The following is a 24,160-nucleotide window of genomic DNA, read 5'->3' on the forward strand; positions in this document are numbered from 1 at the left end:
AGAATGGCAACGCAGTAAACATTCAATTGAAAACCCAAACGAAAGCAGCACACAAACCCTGGAAGGTAACCCCGTCTCTCCTCTCTCTGTCGCAGCTCAGTACGATCAACTGCTCGATCGTCAAAAAGCAGAACACAGAAAAACGATCTCATTCCTCACGTGTGCTTGTCACGCACTTATACAAACCCAATGTCAAGCAAAAACCCAATATCACGCTAGTGGTATGTACGATAGCACTCTTCTGTGAGGATGTGCAGATTGAAAGAGAGAGTACACGGATACGTGCTAAAGGTTTCCTTCCGGGTCGCGAAAATAGATTGATTACTGCACCTGTTTCCGACTCGGTTACACTACTGTCGGCCGATGGATTGGAGGAGGAGTACGGTTCCGATGAGACACTGGCATCATCATGTTCCTCCCCTTCCTCCTCGGATTCTTCGTATTCATCCTGCGCCTTCGGAACCGTCCGAGGGTCGAGGAGAACTTGTTGCTCAATATGGAGTACACGCTGCGGAAGTGAGACGACCGCTGCATCCGGAACATCTTCTTGCTTTGCTTCTTCTTCCTCCTCCTCTTCTTCTTGCTCTTCGCTTCCGTCCTCCTCCTCTACGTCGTCGACTGTATCCTCCTCCATTTCCTCTTCTTCCTCTTCATCCTCTTCTTCTTCTCCTTCTACATCGTTCTCCTCCTCATCTTCCTCCTCAACAGCTTCTTCGTCTTCTTCGGGTTGCTGCTCCAATGCTTCCAGATCCGGATCAAGCTGCTCGTCGCCACTGCTAGTATCGGTACCGTCAGCATCTGCCATTCCAGTTCCCGTTCCCGTTCCGATCCGGTGAGTGCGTTGTTGTATTGGGGGGTTTTGAAGGGAATCACATCGACTTAACAAGGATACAATTTACACACCAGAACTCACATTCACAGGATATCGAGCGAATGGCAGGGGATAGAGTTCGACGACCGACGGACACCCGGCCCATAGTAACGGCAGGGAAAAGTGTGTATGGGTATTAATTGAAGAAGCCATGGGGATAACAGGGGGAAAGAATGTCGAAAGAGATACGAATTAGCCGATATTAAGACCCGGGGCGCACCGAGGACAGTACCAGCAGAAGCAGCAACAGTAGCAGGCACAGCAGTAGCAATAGTACCACTACTCTACTCTGCTGGACACCGTTTGCGGCCACATAGATAAGCCAACAAAGCAAAAGAAATGGTTACGAGTAGACCAGCGTCTGGGGTTCTTCAGGGGCCTTCGAGGTAGATGCTTCGCGTTAACCCAAGCGGACACAGACACAGGGAGCGAGATGTGCATGTTTCGGGTGCATGTTTTAAAAGAAAGCCAGCGTATGCGTGCAGCAGTCAATCTGCACCTCAAGTCCGCACCGATCCTGACTTCTAAATGCTCGCGACCACTCGGTTTCAGCGGAGAGAACCCCTCACTAACAATGGCACAGTGCATCGTTCGGGCGGGAAAGGCTAATAATGAAGGCAATGATTTTTGCTGGCGTGATGATAATCATACCTTCTTTCTCCTTATTGTTGTCGATCGGTTTCATCTCCACCCGAATGACCTTTGTTGGCGTTTCGGTACTGTTTTCAAACCCGTCCGTAATTCTGCTCCCGACCCAAGTTGACCGAAAACGAAAGAGAACGGGAAGAACAGAGTTAGTGAGGATTTTTTGTTATAAAGTGCATACGGAACAGAGATCGTTGCCTGTCCCGGCTATCGCACACATACCTATTGCCGAGACTAGGTGGTCGGCGCTTCGTGCGTCTCGCTTGGTTCTTGCGGGCCTTATCGAGCAATACTAGGATATCCTTGGGCGCATTGTCGCTTGCTAGCTGACCGCTGTAGTTCTGTATGTCGATGTCCGCACCGGCATCGAGCAGCATCTGCGTGGCTTCCTTTTGGCCCCAGTATACGGCCGCATGCAGTGGTGTCCATCCATCGACATCCTGCCGATCGATATCACCGCGCCCCTCGAGCAGCAGCTTCAGCACCCGGTTGTAGCCCTTGGCGGCCGCCACATGCATCGCCGTGGCGCCCGTTTTCGGGTCCGGTCTATCACAGTCGCTACTGTCCGTGCGCAACCACTTGGTAGCATCACTCAGCATGATTCGCTCTTCGGCTTGCCGGGCCTCGTCACAATCGATGCCTTGCTGCTCATTGTGATGGTGTATCAGATCCTCCATGGCGTCCGAATTGGCCAAATCCACCGGCAGCTCACCATCGCTGTTGATCGCGGCCAAATCGGCTCCATTCTCTATCAGATAGCGGGCTATGCTCAGGAAGCTACAACGAGAAACGGGAGAATACCCAATATTAGTTGTGGCATAAACTGGTTACGCTAGCCGTAGAGTGCCGTACCCGCATGACGCTGTAGCATGCAGCGGTGTCCAGCCTTCATTATCCTTCCGGTTCACGTCGGCACCTTTCTGTACGAGGAACTCCACCATGTCAAGATTGTCGTCTATGCATGCCTGTAAAGAAATGGAACAGAAACACAGAAATCTATTAAACAACAAGTCATAACAAGGCAACAAAAGGTTGAAAACTATGAATTGAGTTTGCAATATTTTAACAATGTTACTATGATAGAAAATGTGCAGAGTAGTCACTACACATGGCAACCATAACTTATTGGGATTGCAATGTGGCACAACATATGACATGATCACACTGTCTTAAGGCCCAGTTATACTAAAAAGCTACGCAAAATAGGCAAACAGATGTAAAAATGTTGCGTTCTATAAATATGCCATTCTCGTCGCATCATCATCCGCCCACCAGTTCCAGCATACCGCCAACGTCACACCGCCATCCACCACAATATTTGGCACTCAAGGTTGAGGGTAATTTTCGAGCAGAAAATTATGATTTCTTTTCCACAACACCCCGCTTCATGGTCCGCGCGGTTCGACCACACAACACTCTGGGCGCCTCTGACAGCTGAAAATGGTCTGGTGTCGATAATGTCTTGCCCCTCTTCCCTCTCTCATCATCGTTATGGTGAGCGTGGTGAATTGGAAGCGTGAAGCAAAAAGGAAAAAATACCGTGGCAAGAGGGACAACAGGAGCGGCATATAACCGATGCAGCGCGAGAGAAATGCGAAAAGTGATCTGGATTGCCTCCCCCCAAAAAAAAAGGAAAAAATCTTGGGAACCCTCTTCACTCTGACGTCAATCGACCAGAAGACAAGCCAGAGCAAGAAAAAAAGAAAGAGAGAGAGAAAGAGAGAGAGAGAAAGAGAGAGAGAGAGAGAGAGAGAGAGAGAGAGAGAGAGAGAGAGAGAGTAAGAAAGCGAGAGAGGGAGAACCTTGGGAGACGTAACCGGACCATTATTACAAGATCGTGGCGATCGCGAGTTGAGCTCCGCTTTTACCGGCTTCGCGTTTTGGACGATCGCGAGTTGAGCTCCGCTTTTACCGGAGCTCGCGTTTTGGACGATCGCTTCGATCGAGCGACCCTCTTCCAGCGAAATGCCACAGAATACCCTTTCAGCCTAGAACCTAGGGACCAACCGCGCATCCAAATCGCTTGCTTGCCTGCCTGGACCAGAACACGCTGGGTGCAGAACAGCGTGTTTTAATTAGCATCCTCAGGCCTCATTGGCCAACAAACAAACGGCGGCAAGGCCAATCAAGAGAGCACACGCACCACCACACCACAATATGGCCTTTAACCACCAACTGTGGACAACATCGTAAAATGGTTAAAAGCGGTTTATCGTTACTCTACCGGTTACCCCTCAGCTTTCCATTTCATGGACATGGAGAGGCGGAAGGTGGATGGCGAATGTTTTAAGATTTCCACCCATTACACACAACACTCACAACCACACACATTCTGTTTTCGTACGTCATCGGCGACATTGGAGTGGGTTCAGCTGTTCAGCAGCGGCTTTTCTATCGACCAAACCAACTGCGATAACTACGGCAAGGTTTCGATCCAGTAAAGGGGGGAAAAAACTATCAAACATTCAGTATCAATTTTCAATGCCAATGGCAATTCCGCGTGGTGCGCCTCTTAACTACCAGCCGTGCAACGATCTATATTTTTGCTCAGCATGAACCCAGACAAATATGTTATTGGCCAAGAACTTAATTAGCTCACCAGGGGTCTGGCGTGTAACAAGGGAGACCAAACAACCAAGATCAAGCTCGTGTTCGATCCCTACACTTTGTCTTGTGCAATGCTGCTAATCATGCGCCGGACAGGTAGCAATCGATAACCACCAGTTAGGAATTCCCTGGAGATCAGCAGGCGATGATGCAGGCCTCTATCCGGACACTCCAACTGTCATGGAAGAAGGCACAATCCGCACCATAAAGGACCATAATACTTATGAGCACCCCTGTCGTGCGTCGTTCGTTGCCTTTGGTGTGAGCAAAACGATTGAGTTTGACCGTTTGGCATTGATTAATTAATTGTAAACCGTATCTGACATTCAGATTGATAAGCTACACGCAACATCGATGTGTAATTGCCAACGAAATTAAACGGCCAACCATAGGAGTATTCCAATTCCTATAGCTCATTTGTTGGCGGACGTTAGCTTCACTCAGTAGTAAGCCGATTTTGGCATCTCAATTGTTTGCTTATGCGACTTTATAATAAAATCGATATAAACCTGCAACGAATCAAACGACGAGGAGTAGAAAAGAAAAAGTACGAATTAAAATGATAAAAATTATCTACGCAACGCACACACATATGCCGGCACTACTCTACTCCACACTGCGGTCGCCATAGATCCCTCTCGAGGGCAACGCGTTCGCCGTGCGGTGCGTCTTTTGTGCGTGTGGCTTCGAATTTTCTCACGTCTTCACCCTGACTGCACAGACTGTCCCCGTAGGTGCTGGTGGTATGCCTGAAACCGCGAACATTAGATACCCAGGTGTGCTGCTGCTGCTGCTGCAAGGTGTACGCACCGCCATTCCGCAATCTCAGTCTTGGTGCGGCGCGGTACGGCGGCCGACCGACGATGCAACCTGCGAAATGCAATCCGATACGATGCGAGACCTGCAGCCGGAGCCTGCCGCCGGAGCAGAGAACGTGTGGCATAAAGTAGACAACCAAACGTCACCGCGGTGATGTTGAAATGTGAGAAGAACAGATACCACACACAAAAAAATATATATAATACGAAGAACGAGGCACGAAACAGCTTTGCAAACACTCTCCCTCGCCACTCTCCCCGAGATGTTGGGAGAAGTCTCCACATGGCGTGTTGGAGAAAAAAGGAAGGCATCGCTTCGCCGGCGCAACTGAATCAATAAACTGAATTGCTCACTAACAGCAGCAGCAGAAACCGGGGGCTCACACAGCACGGGGCAGACGACAGAGCGGTTGAATGGAGCATAAGAAACGAAACGACAAAATCTCTCAGCAGTAACAGCAGCAGCAGTAGCACCAGCTGAAGTAGCCGCAACCGGAGCCGTAGCCAGAGTGAAGAAAAAGGTTGTCACGCAGCCGGCAGACCCAGGGCACACACACACACAGAGGCGCGTTACAATCGTAATTACTGGCGCGAACGGTTTCATTCATACGTGTGTCATAAGAAGGTAACGACGACGACGCTTGCCCGGTGGTTCACAAGAACGCCACCACCTTCTTTTGCTTCACGCTCATCTCGTTTTTAACTCGTTCACCATCATCATCATCATCATCATCGTCATATCGCAGAAGGGCGGCGAGTTGTCATAAATTGTGAGCTTTTGCTGTCACCTCTCTTCGGTCGAACTCGTTGCACTCGAGCGCAAGCACTTCACGACCTCACCTCACCCGTTCCTCGTTTTCAGAGATCTCCAGGTCCAACTCGTAGTACCTCGAGACACGAAGAAACACTAGTGTCCAACAGCAGGCACGTAAACACACACACACACGACGCACGATGTGTCAGACCGATCATCGTCCACTTTACCGCCACCGGGCATCGCCGGAGAAGTCGAAGGAAGGTGGTGCGCGCTCCTGATCAGAGACGATTGGCAAGCTCATAAGCAGATTAGTAACGCTCCTCGTTTTCTCTTCGTCTCTTCGTCTCCTCATTCTCTCCTTCTCTCACTGCTCTCATCCATCGAAACCATTTCTGGAAATCGGGATCGCCACCACACTCGACGACGGTCACACTTCCTCACCTTCTTTCCTTACCCTCCCTCCGCGATCATCATTGGTCGATCTCGCCGATTTTTGCGATCAACGGTGCCGTTGCTGTCGCGATCACCCTTAAACGGGATCGGGACCAATAAAAGCCAAAATGAAAGGATTTATTATCGATTAGCGACAGTAGTTGCGGTAGCGCGGCTTAAGACGCTGTTGACACAAGGAGCAGTAGAGCGAACAGCAGCATCGTGAGGATCGATACGAAGTCAACCGTTTTTTTTTTTTTGGTTTCGTTCTTCATTATTATTTTCCAAAACGCCTTTCTTGAAGTTTTTTGTGCTTCGTCGATTCGATTCGATCGATCGATTTGAGGCAAGCACAGAGGCGGCGTCGCGCTGCTACTGGAGTTCCACCACCTACAAGGTCTCTCACCTTGCACGGCTCTTAAGTGTAGCCGCTCGTGCTCCCCGTTAGCCCGCCGTCGTGTGTTTTGCTCTAACCACTAGAGAAAGATTGAGAAGAGGGGGGACACGATTTATGTGACGCACAACAGATTGGTCCGCAAAAGGCCACCGTCGTCTCCCTGTGCAAATAACACGTTAAACGGTAGCCAATTGATTAATCGACAAATTATGAGCAGAAACCTTTTTTTGGTCTGTGTGTTGGTTTTGTCAAGCACTTTTGCCTCTGTCGCAGCACGTCGCCTCTCGCAGGAAGGGAAACGGAACATTACTCACGAACAACTTTTCTGTGGACTGGCCTATATTCGTCGTGACTGTCGTTGCAGCGTGCAACGTGCCGGCTGCCGTAGAGCGTGTATCATTTTCCCTGCTGGCCCGTTCATCGTTAGTCCCGCCGCACATCAATTAGCACAACCACCCGCCGCCGAATGTAACCGAATGATCAATCGAGCCAAAAGCCTTGGCAGCAGCGACGTACGCTTCTGTGTTCTGTTCTGGCACCTGCATTTGGTGCACAGGATCTGCGGTATTGCAGCAGCAATAAATACATTTACGATCACCACCGTACTACCCCCTCCGCGCCCGACGGTTGCGCCATTTGCGGAAGTTGGCTAATCCAGGAAAGGCATCTCCTCTCGCAAATCTCGCCTTACACGTCACGTTGGTTTCTTTGCCAAATCCCGTACGAAATCGATGTTCTTTGGTAGTGCGTCATGCGTGTGTGTTTGTGTGTATTTTAACCTCGTTTTTGGTGGCATTTGATTTACGATCAATTTGCATCGAACGGCCGGGATGCATCGGGATGTTGTGCCAGGGAACGGCTAAACTGATCAAATCACGCCAGATGTGCACGCAAGACGACAGCATACAAGAGCAACGCGCCAGGACGATGAAATCGATTGAACGCAACAGCGCAACCAAAGCAAAAAGCATGGCAGGTCGGTTTTCAGTTTTGAGATGTTAAATCACTTTTTCCTGCTGACAAATGGTTGCTTATCCCGGACATGGTGATGCATTGGCTGATGGCTGGAGGACACGGGAGCATCCCTGTTTCGATGGCGGAAACTTTAACATACACAACAGCCGCTTTCTAAGCAAAGCATTAACCATTTCGAGAGCGCCTGGATTCCGATCAATCCTTGGCCAAAAGATGCAAACGAAAGGTAAATAAACATGGCCGACGTCAAGGATATTTAGCAGTGTGAATCGGTTGCAACTTTTGTAGTTGCCATCGGATCTAAATTGTATTTGGTAGGTTTTGGTTAGTCGATTAGGGTAGCCAGTAGCATATAAGTCTTTTAGTTATTCCATGATTTTCTAAGGACGATAAAATTAAGAGATATTCTTGTTCTTTTACAAAAGATATTCTTAATCTTGCACTCCAGTTTGCTGTTTGTATCTATTATTTATTTAGCTAATTGTCGTGGCTGTCGCATTCCCTATTTAATTCGGCTGATTATTTAGGGTTTCTGCTGATTATTCAGTTAGCACAAGTGCCATACTTCATTATAATATGCGTTATTTAGAATGCGTTTAGCAAATTTCACGCTTTTATGTTCTCTGATTTTATATATTACAACAAAATCTCAAAACTTTATATGCAATTAAAAATAAACTCCAGGCAAGAACTGGACATGATTTCGACCTAAAAGTCATAGCGGCTCAATCAATCAACATGCTGTTTGACAATGTTCATGCTACACTAGCGTAACCGCAGTTCTCTTGAATATGCCCCTTTTTGGAGTAATATTTGTTCATAGCAATTTGGACATGTTTTCATTTAAAAAACAAAAACTAGAAACTATCCTTAAAAGTTTGTTTTTTCGTAGCAAAAGTTTCACAGTTTTTTATCAACTCTTCACAAAAACTATAAGCACACAGTCAATCAAAAATATACACTCGCAGCAAATGATTTAAGCGAGTTGTTGAACGTTATACAGCAGCAGTATCCTCTAATCATAAAAAGGTGAATTAAAATCATTCCCATCCTCAAACAACCCACATCCGCCGCACAAACCGTATTAAGAAGCGATTTAATCTCCAGTGCATCATCACCATCACGCTCCCGGAACTATTCTCTCCCTACTATTCCCACACAATGCCAACTCAACACCACCACACAGACCTGTGCCTCTTGGGAGGGGAACCCATATTTACTTTTAATACGCAAAAATATTCTACTACTCTAAATGTGCAGGCAAGCGGCAGCGCTTACTCGCCGCAACAGCAGCAGCAGCAGCAGCAAACTGCAGCAAAAATGGTAGAAAATAAATTACACGATCATCTGCAACCATTGCGCGATCGCGTCGTGGCACCAGAATATCGCACACCACACGTCGCCCTAATAGGCGAATAAGGAAAGCGATCAAACGGTCATAACAATAAACATAAACTTGCCTTGCCACCATCCGTCGCTCACGCACCATCGTACGGGACCACCGGTGCCACCCAACAGACACTGAATCGCACCGTAGTGCTAGTGCTATAAATACATTAAAGTCATACATCAGCCCTAGTCTCGGGTGAAGGAAGGGACGCGAGCAGCGGTAATCGAGATTGAAATTGGTTACAACACACCGTATGGGCGGGTGACACGTGTGAGTGTCTTTCTTTCACACAATTGTCTCTCTTCTTTTGCACAATTGTCTTTGTCGGACCTGAAAAGGGTCTGACACCTAATTTCTCCTGGTGCAGAAGTCAAAGCCCGATGGTAATAAAATATATTCGCTATATTTAGCACACACACACACGTCAGCTGATGATTGCTACAGGAAAAACCACATTCCAACAGAGAATCAATTCCGTTGCTGGATCCCTTCTAGAAGACAATCGCTTGGATAGTTCGCTAATTGACAGTTCAAACGACAGATTGAAGTGTTTTCGTATGGCCGGGGCAAAATTCGTTCTTCCACGATCATTAGCGATCATCATCGTTAGTAAGTCAATATTAGTCAATGGTAAATAGGCAGCCTGTTTCGTTCTTTCATTCCTCATCATTAGTGATCATCATCGGATTGTTAATAGGCAACCTTTCTCTCCCTTGCTCTTCATCTTTCCAAGCGTAAAGAATTTACTTTCAACATACCGATCATCTCCCTCCCACCAAAAACCATCACCGAAAACGCATACCCTCGAAATCAAATATGCGCAACTTGTGTGACGGTCGGTCGGTGGTGTCAATGACCGACGAGTACAACTATAGAGCTCAAAAGGGGAGTCAATCCCACAACCCAACGGGGTGGGGTGGGTTTAGCTGCAATCCAATGTAGGTCAACTGCAGTACACCATCGAGTGCACCATCGTTAGTAGTAAGGCTGGCTTGGCTGGCTAGCTGACTTGCTGGCAGGGATGGAATAAATTTATGGCCGCTTCCAAACTCACTCAACCGCGCGACTGTTCTGGCCGCGCGTTGCACGGACCACGGGGGAACGACGACTACGACGAGTTCGTTTCATTTTTAATTCCGTTTCTGTAATCAGTCAACTAACGGTCGGCCGAACTGAGGAGCATTTATTCCTGTGGTGTCCCGTGTGCCGATGTGATGTAGTTTGCGCGCAGCGCACGAGGCACAATTTTAAGCGGTAATAAAATTGAAGATATAACTTTACTACAATCGACTGATCGACATCGATCTCGCGCCATAATTGCATGCAATCGTTGTCTCCAGTTTATTTATATATGTAAAGAGAGAGAGAGAGAAAGGAAAGGTACTGCTGGGCGCATTTTTCTGCACATTTCGAGTGGCACGGCGAGAATAAATTACAGCAAACTCCTAGTTGCCGCTCGCTTTTTTGCATTTCCATTCCAAATTCCATCACGTGGCTCGTTTTTTTACCCCCGCGGTTCATCTCCGCTTTGGGCATGGACACGCGTCAATAAACCGTCGCCGCCGTAGCTTATGGTCACATGCTAACTAAAGGCGAGGTACCATCACTTGGGACGACGTGTTTCGAGAGTGAGCGCGTTTCGCATGCGGACCAACCGTATTTGTTTAGCGAAAAATGTAAAATGTGCACCGCAAATTATGAAATGCTTTTTGTACCGGTGCATGACCACGATTGCAGCTTTCACAGTTAAGAAACCTTTATTGGTTCTCATTTGGTGACCTGCGAAACATTATTTCAGATACACGGCCACGATAGCAACTTCGTTTTGCAACTCGCAACAAACGTACACACACCAACAAGCGTAGGAAGCAAACGCAAACGTCAGAAATGAATACATGTGAACTTATAGAAATTTTAACAGCTGTTTGAATTACTATTAAATCAAATAATTCCCAAATTATATTGTTAGAAGAGAAATAAGTTTCGATAAATAAAATTCGAGCGAATTTCCAACAGTACTGTCTAATAGCAGCTTGGATAGAAAACAAAGTTTGATTTTCCTCTTACTCGTGCTCGGGCACGTTAGCAACATTATTATAACCTCTTTTTGACAGTTCTTAAAGGAAAATGGCAATCGTGACCATGGACCTTAATGCATTAATTTCAGAATGCGTAACAAAAACTCAAATATGAATAGTTTGAAAGTGTCTTTTCTAACCCTAGAGAGCAAAAGATAGCGTATCAATTTGCCAGCCAGCCCCTTTGCTCCGTTTGCTTTGTCCTCGTGCAAGCACAATTTACAGAATTGTCCAGTAACTTGATAGATGGCCCAGGGGGTGTTTTCGCTGCAGTCAAAACACAGCAGAAAAAAACAGAAAATAAAACAACCCAACATCAATCCAACGGAACGGAACCAACTCGTTGCTCGGTGCTGCCCCTCAAGGGAAAGGGTCACACGCACACACGCGGTCAAAAGCCCATATTGGTCCAGTCCATTTGTCCAGACAACACTCCCCCCCCCCCTGGGGGAGCAACACAGTCAATGCCACTTTTTGTTGCAGCAATAGAAACAAGGTCCTGGACCGACGGTGTGGCACCGTAGATGCTGCTGCTGCTACTGCTGGTGTTTCTCACATGTAGCCACCTGGTGTTCCGATAACCACCCCGCATTCATCCCCTCCTGTGAAGCAACGGTGTCACTCTTTCTGTCACAATGCATTTTTAACACTCTGGCATCAAGTTGCTTGCTCTTACTAGCTGGCTTCTGTTGCTGCTGCCGATCGATCGATAGTTTGTAAACTGTGTTCCCGTCCCAAATCCCCGCCTGGAGCGCGAGTTTACGGTAGCCAGCAACAGCAACGGGAGCAGAAACTTGTCAGTCAGCAAAAGATATGTGTTAATCCGCGGTGTCCCCCGAGATTGAGGATCGTACAGAATAAGGAGTTGGCAAATTTGCATTTGCCACAACAAAACAGGAGCTTTCGCGCCTTTATCTTTGTCCTAATGGTGGTCGCATTCTTTCGAGCAATTTTGCCTAACGCCGTTTCTACACACCGCATGGTTCTGAAATTGCCAGCGAAATTTTCCTAGCTAAACATAACGTCTGTATGTTAGAAAAACGTCAAGTCTGTGCAAAACACAATTGCTAAAAAAGTTGATAGAACCGTTCGCAACAAATTCAATCAGAGTTAAAGTTCAACTGCAAACTTTGAAACTGCATTTCAAAACAATAATCATATGAAAAAAAAAAGAAAAAAATCCTAAACAAATCAACATGAAATTGTTCGATTTCATCGGTCCCTACGTATTTTTTCCCGTCTTTCGTCAAATTTTCTACTTGCTGCTCTAACAAAAAATGGCAGTTCTGTTCTTTCGCCCGCAAAAGCAAACCAAAAAGTGCTGTGTGGAGAAATGGCGTAAGACTTTCTACTTTTCGAAAATCAGTCTTTGCCAAAGTAACATCATCGACGATCGAGACGAAAGGTTTAGCTTATAATCAGGTCCACACGACGGTGTTTGGTGCGCGGTGCGCACTCGACAGAACACTAGTTGCGACCAGGTTGGACAGCAGCAGCTGGCATGGTGGTGCTGCTGAGCTTATCGAGCGACAGCCAGCGCGATGATAAACACTTTTGACAGTTTGACATCGACCTCCACACCAACACCGTACCAACCACCCCCTCCACTAGATTACTCGCCCTCGCCATTGGGGGCAGCATGTGTGCGTGTGCGTGTGCGTATGTGTGTGTGTGTGTTTTGTTAATTTTGTCTAGGGGTGCACCTGGCTGCACCAAGCAAGCAGGCTGGCAGGCTGGCAGGCTGACACTGGTTTTGTGCGCTCGCGATCGCGAAGTTGCGGCTTTGTGCAAACACACCACATTTGGCAAAACGCGAAGCGATCGCGAGCGCAGTGCAGCGGTCCAGCCAGCCAGTCAGCAGCCAGCTCGGTTCTGGCTCAGGCTCCCATCATGATGGATGGATTTGTGTTTTGGAATGTGCTGCGGCAAATGCGATTCCACTTCCAAACCACCACCACCGTCGTCGACGTCGCCATCAGCAGCAGCTGATCGAGCGCCAATCGAGGCTCACCGTGACCGCGAGAGAGTAGAAGTCACACGCGCAGCGCGCAGCAACCACCGGATAGTAAGCTGAGCGCTGATCGCGGCACAAAAAAAGAATGTGTATGAAATATGGACTCGATGCGATTCAGATGCTTTCCGATGAGAGGGGGGGGGGGAGCAGGAAAGCTCGATTGATGCAGGGAAAGCGGGACAGGGGGGGGACGTCAGATGCAACAAACTGTCAGCTAACTGTCAATGAAGCAAACTGTGCGCACCGCCGTGCTATCCAGAAGCGGGCGGCGGCGTTATGGCTTTGACAGTATCAATAATTAGATTAACTAAAGGCGCTTTTAGCCTAGGATAACGACGTTTTTTTCCTTTCGTCATCGTCGGTTCATCAGGTTTTTTTTTGTTTTTTGTTGCTTTCTGTTGCACGTTTAAAGTTCGCGATAGGTATCGCAAGAGATCGCGGGAACGAATGTACATAAATCATACACCGCTGGCTGGCGCTGACCGTCGATGCTAGTCGGGGTTGATTTGGCAAACGATCCATCACCAATCTGGCGGCCGGCGCCCTATCATGGGCAAACGCACTGCACTGCATGCACAACAACAACGGCACACGTTTCATTATTCTTTTCGTTTCCCTTTTTTGGTGCTTATCCCACATCCCTACACTGGACACTGTAGACAGCTTGTTATTTGAGGCAAATGGGTCGAAAGCGAGCGAGGGGTTGATGGTATTGTATAAAATGTAATGAATTACTATTTGAGAGAGTCGTGTTTTTTTGTTTAAAGGTGTTTTTGGTATCGTAACAGAGATATAAGACACGCGTTTTGACAGTTACGTTTGTTTTTTTTTTAACATATATAATGACGGACGAGCCGTATGTTTAACAGTTACGTTTGTTAGTGCAGATGCTTTTGTACAGATGCGATTCTGTAAGATTAATGTTATGCTATTCGAAGCAAAACAGGTACATTTCTATGATTTTTCATTGATTTAACAGTTCAATTTCAAAATATCACTGTTTAAAATTAAAAAATAAATATTAAAAGAAGGATTTTAAGAAGAAATACACAAAATAAATGTGATAATTTTTGGGCAGCATCGGAGTAAAAATATCGGGAAAAAAAACATAGTAAAATCATCTGAGATGATTTTTACATCTTCCGTTAGATAATGAGCTTTTGTAGGTAACAGGCGAGGTACAACATATAAATTTACTCATTATTTAGAAGATCTGAAACTGAAAATAAGATTTTTCTCATGATTTGGAATCAAAAACCCACAACTTTACATGACGTATAAATACAATATAAAAGTAGCAGTATTTAAGATGAAAAACTGCCTTTTTTCATACGTTTATGAAGTTTTGACGTACACACAAAAGTGACGCATCATTCTTGAAAAGCTCGCCATTCAGGAGCAATACGTTTTTTTAATTAAACCTTTAATTTATTTTATTTCTAACATCGGCCCCTCCAGTATAAAATATGCAGTTTGCTATCCACCAATTAACAGGGCAAATGTGTTTCATCTATTTCCGAATATCATAAACGTAGTAATAATTCGACCATATTTCGCTGCAAAGCAACTGGCAATGAAATTATTAACATTAGCGGCTCTAGTCTCTAGTCTTACACCAAAATACCTCAAAACGATTAATTACTTACAATCCATAAAAAAAAACTATGCTCGTTACTTTCCCGAACCGGCACGACAATCGCATTTATTTATCAAACACCGCGGTATGCCGCGTTCAATTAATTGAATCAATTAAATTTAATACATTTTAATACACGCGTGGCTGGCTTATCGCGTGAAGAAAGCATTAAATTAAACCAGCGCGAGCAAACACATCAAAGGGATGATGTGGTGAATATTCAAAACCGATGATTGGAGGGCGAAAATCAGAGCATGAAAAATGTAACCCCAAACTCGAACGAGCCAACACGTACACACAAACAGAGAGACAATCATTCGAAAGCATCTGTCTATACGCCCCGACGTCGGACGGACGGCATATCGGAGGAGACGCTTATGCTTTTCTGCCGGGCACAGACCAGACGACGTGCGTGAGTTGCCGCCAAGTGTTTCACCTCCACCGCCCTTGCCACGGGAAGGCTCTGCGTCTCCGGATCGCACCCCGATCGAGCTAATTTCTTCATTACTTATGTTTACTCCAACCGTAGGCCTAATGGAGGCCAGAACCCAGTGAAAGTAGGGGGCGGCGTCGGCGACAGTGACAAGTTGTGGCGCGGCCACCAACTGGGGGCCGGGCACGGGTCACCAGCCGCTTGTGAATTGACAAAATCGTCGGCGGTTTTGGGGCGGTGACGGGAACGAATAGTTTCATTTAATTAGTTTCGCTTTTGGTAGTTTTTATCCAACGAGGGGGCGGGGACGAGACGTCGTCATCATACACGGACACAAACATTTAAGTTCCTTCACGAGCGGGCGAACGGTTTGCAATCACGGCGCGACTCTCCTCTACTCCTACTCTCTCGCTTATTATTAATTCAATTTTGTGTTCCTATTTATTTTACATTAACCATCGTGTGCACGTGTGCGCGTGTGTGTTGCAGCAAGTTTAACTAACCAACTTGGCAGCGCGCATAAACTAAAAACGAAGAAAAAGAAAGACAGTATTCACTCCTCACGTCCCGTCGCAGCTACGCACTTTACTTGAGATGTTGTTGCCATTGCTGCTGCTGCTGTTATGAATTATTAATGTTGCATTTGGTTGGTGCTTTAGTTTATTTTGACCATTTTAGCCGTACGTGCGTGCGTGTGAATATGACGCGAAAAAAGATTTCGGTTTCATCCGAGCCACTGACAACAAAAACAGGTCGGTCGGTCTTCCTCTTCCTCCCAAAAGCGGCGATCTTCTTCTGCTGGCAATATCTTGGCAAAACGAGACACGCCGCGAGACACATTACCAGAGGCCAGAGCGTAACGGTTCGGTGGTTAGCGCGAAAGTCGCGATGGGAAAGTTGACAGAAAGCATGCATTGGAGCAACAACGATGGTGCTGCGTGCGTCTGCGAAGGTGCAGAAGTATCAGCAGCAGAGAGGCCTCCATCACACATCACCTTCCTTGGCACGCCCCACCACCGCCAATTCGGCGCTCAATATGGAGTGGAGGGGGCGTGAAGCAGCATCGCCGCCGATCGTTATCATCTTGTGGTCGCACCCCGATCGAAGCCCCAAAAATGAGACAAAACAGGTTCAAATGTTCGATACATTGTATGCGCGGTCGACGCGCTCGAATATGCGCATCGTGATAGCGCGATCGGCCCTCGATTAATGTTTCATAAGTTCGGCGAACAGATCGCTCGTTGACGACGCGCCGGGGGTGCGCGCGACATCGACGCGCACAATCACAATTTGTCGTCGAATGGGAAGCATAATTTACCGCGCGCAGGAGAAGCGCAAGAAAATAAACCCAAAATCAAGAGGGAAAGGAGAGAAAGAGTGTTCACACCACATCAGCAGCATTGGTTGGCTGGCTGGGTGGTTAGTTGGGCGGCGGCGCGCACAAAAGAACTCCATTCATCCTCGGCTTACGTAATGATCTTCCGATCTTCCGAAACTGCAACACGCGAGCGCACGCGGGCGCGCGCGCGTTACTTGACACCTAGCGATCTGATGCTGATCATCGGGAGCGGGAGAAAATCCGCAAAGAAAGATGTTGTGCGGCGGCAACGTCACATTATGCTATTTTTCATGTCGTCGTTTCATTGAAATTATTATTAATGATCCTCGGCATCATCAGAGCTCGCTCGCCACCTTGAGAAATATGTCAGCACATACACACACAAAGCACTACGATTGTACTCTTCTTTTGTGAAGCGAACGAGGAACCAACCAACCAACCAACCAACATCGATTGATCCCGCGCGCTTGTGCCGGTTACCATCATGTCGGAAGTCATCAAAAGCGCGCGATTTGAGCGCGATACCGGAGGACTGCCGGGTATCCGGAAATGTCTAGAACACGGAGCGCTCGAACCAGAGCGGGGTCACGTCCCGCGGCAACATATAATAAACGTTGAGTGAGCTCGTTTGCTTTATGTTCTTCTTTCACCCTAGAGCGCATCCCGGGGGGGTGTGCTCCGCAGAAGGAATGCGCATTACGACACATTCCTAACCTCGATTTGGGACCCGCCGGCGTGCGGGCAATTAAAGATGTCGCTTTATATTGCCAAACTAAATACCGAACACCACAGACCCTCACACACGCATAACGAGAGATAATGCTTGCAATTATCATTAACCAGCGCGAACAAGGAAAAACCCGAAGAACCTTCGAGCGATTGCTAAAGGACTAAGAGTCGGGACGGAAATAGATGGAAGCGCACACTACTCACTCCCGCGAAGACAAGGCATTTGGCGTTTTGCTTTCTACTGAATTCCCTTTTTCTTTTTCGGGAGATCAGCGGGGAGGACATGTCCATGGTTGCAACGAACCATCAATCATCATCCTTCGCAAGACGCGATCACTCAGCACCCAGCAGTGGCGCCAGCTAAATTGTTCGACTTGGAGGAGACCGAGAACTAAGACCAGTCATCGACAGGGGCCTGCGACCGATCTAAATCTAACTTTTGTACGAATTAACAAACCCAGTACAGGTTGTTTAGATAAAGTGTTAACTACATTACCTTTTTATTTCACTGAAAATGACAAGCTTTATCTCTGATAACATTTTTTTGTTGTTGCGGGAAGTACTTTTCCAATACTGCGATATGGAGAAAGTTGTTACCAAAAGTCGTAGTATGTTAAAGGCAGTTTAAGGTAGATGCGCTCTTGCCAAGATAACGTTTTCGAGGTGATTTGCGCGGTTCAAAAATGATGATTTTAGCTTGATAGACGCAGAAGAACGAAAATGTATCTTGAAGAATTGGCAGCATGCTTGAATGAAAAACAAACTGTGCTGCTGTCTATTAATGGGATGGCCAACAATAAATGCATTTGAATCAAGCTTTGAAACTTCGCAAAAGAGCAGCGATCCATAAATGGGTCAAACACTTTTTGGAAAACTTTGAACACGAAATGACAAACAGACATTGTTCTTTACAAGTACCATTTGTTTTGCTGCTTACAAAACAATTGAATGACCCAATTCCTCAATGTTTATGAAAGTATTGGGAAAAAATGGTCTCTGAACGAAAAGTTTAGCAACATAAGGAGATCTATCGATAAGCAATCTGAAAACTACTTGCAACATGGTAGAAGATGGTTGCTAAAAATACTTTCATTAAGGTATATGGTTCAGTCCACAAACCACATTAGACCACAAATGTTGAATAGAAACAGCGAGAGTTAATTCGTACACCTAAGAGCTTCCCTACCAAATTCCACGTTGCCGCACTGTCTAGGCCGGCTAGTTAGTCGTCATCTAACACGCCCCATGAGGGACGGGGAGTCCAATAAAACTAATCAATTGGGCAATAAAACGGTTCACCGGCGGAACCGAACCAACGCGTTAACCGAAAGAAGTCACCGCCACCACCACCACCACCACTGGGGTAAATCTTCAAAAGGAACATCAACCGTCAACGGATGCGGCGTGCCGTGGATTGGTTCAAAGTCGGTTCAAGTCGCAACAGTTCTTGCTAGAACAACCAGTAAACGTGGCAGAAGGAACCGATCAATGATGATGGTGCCGCCACCGGTCTGGTCTGTCGTTCGCTTGCATTAGAATCGCTGGAGCATGATTGGGTGGGGGGAAGAGGGTTCGCGAGAACGAGATGCGATTGTGTGCTTCCGCGAACATCATCATCCCAATCGAGGGAACGAACGAAAGTGAAATGTGCGCGATCGCGCTGCTGGTGCTGCTGCTGGTGCTGCTGCTGGTGCTGCTGCTGGTGCTGGTGTGTCACTCTTCTACTCTACTCTGGTGGAGGAGCACAGGTTTATCGACCTCGCGGTAGCTGGCACTGGCGCAGTTCGTTGTGTGCCGTTTGTGTGATTAATGTGTCTGCATTGTTAATTGCTGCTGCATCGCAGCGGATGGCCCCGGAGAGCCTGCGTTGGTGAAAGCATACGAGCGCACCACCAGACCAGCCAAGAAGTGATCGTGACCCCCGGGGGTCGTCATCATCGTCTGCGTGTGCTATTGCGTTCGCCATATTGCGTTGATCGCGCCGTGGAGCGTCACATTAATTACTCATCCAAAGGCACAACTGAACGTACACGCCCCCTCTGTTCATCGGCGGATAGTCTGATTTGATTGAATCGTATTTCCCCCCCCTTCTTGTTTCAATTCGGTTTACTTCTCAACCATTTATGCCAATCAAACTCGGAATTGAATGTAAACCACATTGCAATGCAATCGGCATTGCGACAAGGGATTAACAATTAACCATCAACCGGCTTGCGCACCGGCAGCAGCCACCAATTGATCCAGACAAACGGTTCTCGTGAAGAAAACATCAAATCACCCTTCTTCACCCTCATTAAAGGGGACGAGCGCGCGCGCGCGCGAGTCCGTGAACTGAAATGAGGAGAAATTGAGGGAAAACCTCGGGCTCGCGGAGGCAATTTTCTCGCGGCGCACAAATTTTGCAGTGGCGTTCCAATTTTCATCGCATTGCTCGATTTCGCGATGTAAAGCGCGGGATGTGGAATTGGAATAAACCCTTTGCAGCTGCTGCTACTGCTGCTGCTTTTCCCTCTTCCAGTGACACCGTTTTGCGAGCCGAAAAACCAATTCCGTCGCTCATCACGACCGCGCAGCAGCGTAGCGAGACGGACGGACGGACGATGACGGGCGTGGTGGCGACGGCACGCGATCCGTGACGGCACGCTGATTAAAAGGGAAAGCTCAGGCGTTGTGTGTGTGTGTGTGCGAGCGTGCGTGTGTGACGTCAATCGTACAACATCGAGCTTGATGGGACCGTGAAGGTGAAAGCATATGGAGGCTGCTCCTTCCGGGGGGCGTCGAGTTCGCCGGAAAAAATAGATATCGGTTCAATAGAGTTCCAGGATTTCGGTTTAAGAATTTAGTTAGATTTTGGTCATCTTGTAATTTGTTCAATGTAGCACAAACGTGAACTCTAAGCCTCTGTGAATTATATATTTATGTCCATTGGTGTAAGAAGCGTATCGATGCATGAGGATCGATGCATGATCGTTTAGTCAATGTTCAAGTTTTACAAATACTTCGCACAACCTGGATGAGCCTGAGGAACTAAGATGTTAGTATGGTACAATTTGAGTCACTTAGAACCCAGAATCACTGTTTACCCTATGCATCGTAGTGAACCGGAACGAAACAATTGATAGAAATTAAAAAAAAAGAAAATTACTAATAATAAATTATTATTAAACACTAAGCAAATTAGTGTTAATTAACAAAATAAATTCATAAAAACTAATGATGAACTCATCATAAACTCCACAACGTCTTTGACAAGGAAAGTGTCTCCAAGAAATAGTTTTTTTTTCCATACAGGCATGACCCTCATATGGTAAGGTGTTAGCAGCTGGGGACAGAAAACCAAGGCGGCTCTCGCTACTAGGCCAGGACAAATATCTCGAGCACATAAAGAGAAAACTATCTACCGAAATAGTATCATTTACTTATGTTTTTTACTTTCATTTTTTTAAAGTATTTAAATTTTGTGATTGTATTAACATCTCTGCAACATGGAACACTACTACACTCTCTCTCTCTCTCTGTCTCTCTTGTGATGCTAATATTTTTTTTATAGGCCCCGAATAATCAATTAATAATTCGTCCTTTTTCAAACAAAATTGATGCTGAACGGACCGTTTTTATGTGTGCATATATGAATTTAAAAAAAGTGCGTACTTGCCTGATAGATGTTCCGACCACTGAACAACAAATAGGATCTCCATTAATTCATCAATTAAAACTAACATGCTTTTAATACGCCTTAAGTTTAACTATTTTTCTTTTGTTTTAATGTGCCAGCCGGTGTAACATCCCAGACCCACCCGAGTGGAAAACGGTTATTACTACGACTGAGAGTTGAACAGTTGCCATTCGCATGCTTCAAATTGGCACAACTCTACGAAGGGGCGGAGAAAGAGCACCGCAGAAGGTTGGAAACGAAAGTTGCCATTTTCGCGAACTTAATCAGTCGGTCGCTGCTATCTCGGGGAGAGGAGGAGAGCTAATTTGCTGTTTTCAGTGCCATCACCGCTAATTTGCAGCCTCTCTCTCTCTCTCTCCCTCCTTTCCTAATGTTTAGGGGAGGGAACCATCCACCACTCCCCAACAGCTGAAAGCTGATCGACTCATCGCTTCACTTCAAAGCATTTCACTGCGTTATCGGCTTCTTAAAGCAATAGTTAGATGAGCTAAATTAGGGAGGAGGAGGGAATATTGACGAGCGAAGGAAGCTGTCGAAATCTAATCTTTCCCACAGCCAATTCTCACCGCTGGCCACTGCCGGTCCTCGAGCTGGCACCTGATTTGTGATTTATCGTGTCGTTTATTGCCCCCGCCAATAATAACCAACAACCGAAGGCACCCAGCGGTGCGCTCCTTCCCCTTCCCTTTCTTACACAATGCGCTCCCATTCAAGACAGCCCCCCCCCCACCACCTCCTCCTCCTACCCACCCAGTGCTGGTCACACCGGTCTGGCTCTGGGAGGCTGGCTACACAAAGCTTCCGATTCTTTCACAATTTACGAACTCCAATCTGCCCAGCCGGCCAAAGTTCGAAACCTAGTCACCTACCCCCCCTTGCCGGGGGGAGGTGGGAGAGAAGGCATTAGAAATGCAAATCCCTCGGGGCACAAAGCGGCGGTGGCGACACTCCCGCCGCTGCCGCACACACCTCCGCACCAAACCACTTAATGTATGCACCACACACACACACACACTCCGGGCACGGGGAGGGTGGTTTGAAGGAGGTGTTTTATGGGACACTTGACACCCCGTCCGATCGCGATAACCTCCTTCTTCCTTCCTTCTTCGCACCGACCGACACGGGCGACCGTTAGTAGCAACTCCATTAGGCAGTTGCTTGTCGGAAGTTTTTGACCTTTTTTTTTTGCTCGCTGATCCTCATCAGCCTTTTCACCGATGATCACCGATGGAGATGTTGGTGTTCGTTTGCCCTCCTACTAATCGAATCAATAGCCGATGGCGATGGACGAAGCATCTTTAGGACGTTTAGGTTTTAGTTGGCCGCATCCCGAGAAAGGTACTATACAATGAATTAGCACACACACCGGCGCAACAAATGATGATGCCAGGAGGAGAGGCCATTCGATTTGACTCTGTTTATGGACATCTTCCGGCGGTTAGCGGAAGAGCATCAGCGCGTTACGTAAGGGGACTTTATTTTTCGTCATTTCGTCGTTCCCGGACCGGTAGCAGTGTGTGGGAGGTCGGTGTACGCGACGACTCCCAACACGCCAGGTGCTGCTGCCACCAGCAGAGAACAGGCAACCTAGAGAGAGCGAGAGAGAGGGCGAGAGAGCCTGCTCACCCTTTCCTCTGAGGTGATCATCATCATAAACAACAAAACAACTCAAGAAACACAAGGAACACGACCGACGCTCGCGATTCTCAACGCTCGAGTTATTTATTGTGTCATTACGGTAAACAACCTACCGCCCACCCTCTGTGATTGGCTGGAGCAGATTTCCTTTGGCGAAACCGTAGCACCACCACACGATCACTCCAGGAAGCTCACCTTCCAGCCAGCCAGCCAGCAAGCCAGCCATCAAGCTGGTTGGTGCGAAATGATCGAAGCAATGGCAAAAACAAACCGTGATCTTGAGCAGCCGCAGCAGCAGCAGCTGTAGCCAGCATTGTAGCTGCCATTGCCTCTGGGTGTGATGATGGCTCGAGAGCAGCCGCCCGACCGCCCCACGATCACACGGATCACGAACACGACGCTCGTACCGACTTAAGTCAGACAGACAGACAGTCAGATCGCGTCATGCTACGGGGAGTTTGCAGCGAGAGGTACCGAAACGCCCGCGACAAAATTCGCAGCAGGCAAACGCAGGCGTGACGAAAGCTGGATATTATAATCCGCCAATTCACCCGATACACACACACACACACACACACACAAACGATCCGGGTGCCGATGGCTGAGAGAATGGCCCAAAAAGTACGCCAAACGATCACGTCGTTATGTGGCCACCGTTCCATCCAACCACCCTCCTCCCCACCACAGACACACGCCCAAAAGCCGCGATCAGAAATCATTGTATAGTACGAATTGAAACAAAACAAAAATCGGATCCACTTAGTCACACACCAGCACACCGATGGGGCCAGGAGTTGATGGCATCCCTAGGGCGGTGGCAGAGCAGAAGGCTGCCCTGAAGGTGTCCCGCCGATGGAAGGAGTAATGACTGTAAGCGCGCTCGCGCGCGCCAGACCGGCTCATCATCATCAGCCAAAAAGCACAAACGCACACACACACATCACAAGAGATGTGTTCGCGGTGGGTCTTGTCTTTTGGCGGAAGCACAACAACGGTTTGTGCTAGGCGCTGCTCCCTGGGGAGGGAGAGGCTTGAGAAATCATACGCCCGCGGAAGTCTTGTCATCAGCTTCCGCCCACCTGGTGGGACCCCATCAGGAGGACAAGAACGGCATCGACGGCCGTCAGCCGTTACCGTTTCTGTTAGGCGCGCATCTCGTAGTCATACTTATGGAGGAATTTTGAAGACTTGTATTGGAAAGATCCAGTATATCGAAGCTTATCACAGTCCCACTTGTGACGGGAATGAGATATCCTAATGTGCGCATGAAGAACATATGTTATGTCATTCCAATTTCCAATTCAAATATTCAATTCTCAGAACATATACCTTATCGCAGATAGGCCCATTTACACCATGTTTTCTGGTATCAGCTCAAATAATCAGATCAGGCAATCAGAAATATCAGCCAGACTTTCGTCTTCTTGTCAATCTTTTCGTGATTGGCGACAAAACAGAACTTGGTGATAAAACACGTGATAAAAATACCAGACGTAGCTGCTTTATGTGTCCTTGAGGTCCTATAGATACTTACTATAAGACTCTCCAACAAAGTAAATCTCGTCGAAAACAACACAGTCTATAACATTCGTCGAATTGTTGTGTTGGATAATGTATGAGTAGAAACCTTTGATGAATAAAATGTGATAATATAAAATAAATCACTCAAGTTAGATTGCATATAAATGTTCAAAACAAAAAAGGAAGAAAATGTGTCTAAACACT

At 47.1% G+C, this 24,160-nt stretch overlaps 1 protein-coding gene across 14 annotated transcripts in view; it reads right to left on the reverse strand.

The window, feature by feature from the left end:
- Positions 1-24,160, reverse strand: part of LOC125956033 (protein phosphatase 1 regulatory subunit 12A-like) — a 67,619-nt gene that overhangs the window by 27,238 nt on the left and 16,221 nt on the right. For 13 of the 14 annotated variants that reach the window (XR_007469130.1, XR_007469138.1, XR_007469135.1 and 10 more), the window contains exons 3-5: positions 2,369-2,481; positions 1,739-2,293; positions 1,523-1,614 (exon numbers count right to left, since the gene is read on the reverse strand). Coding sequence is in view for 3 of the 14 variants with exons in the window: in XM_049687489.1 (XP_049543446.1) it covers positions 1,523-1,614; positions 1,739-2,293; positions 2,369-2,481 (760 nt within the window). In the remaining 11 variants the exon portion in view is untranslated. The other variant, XR_007469136.1, reaches the window with a different exon arrangement.

The sequence above is a fragment of the Anopheles darlingi genome, chromosome 3 (assembly GCF_943734745.1).
Source record: "Anopheles darlingi chromosome 3, idAnoDarlMG_H_01, whole genome shotgun sequence".
Classification (NCBI taxonomy): Eukaryota; Metazoa; Arthropoda; class Insecta; order Diptera; family Culicidae; genus Anopheles; species Anopheles darlingi.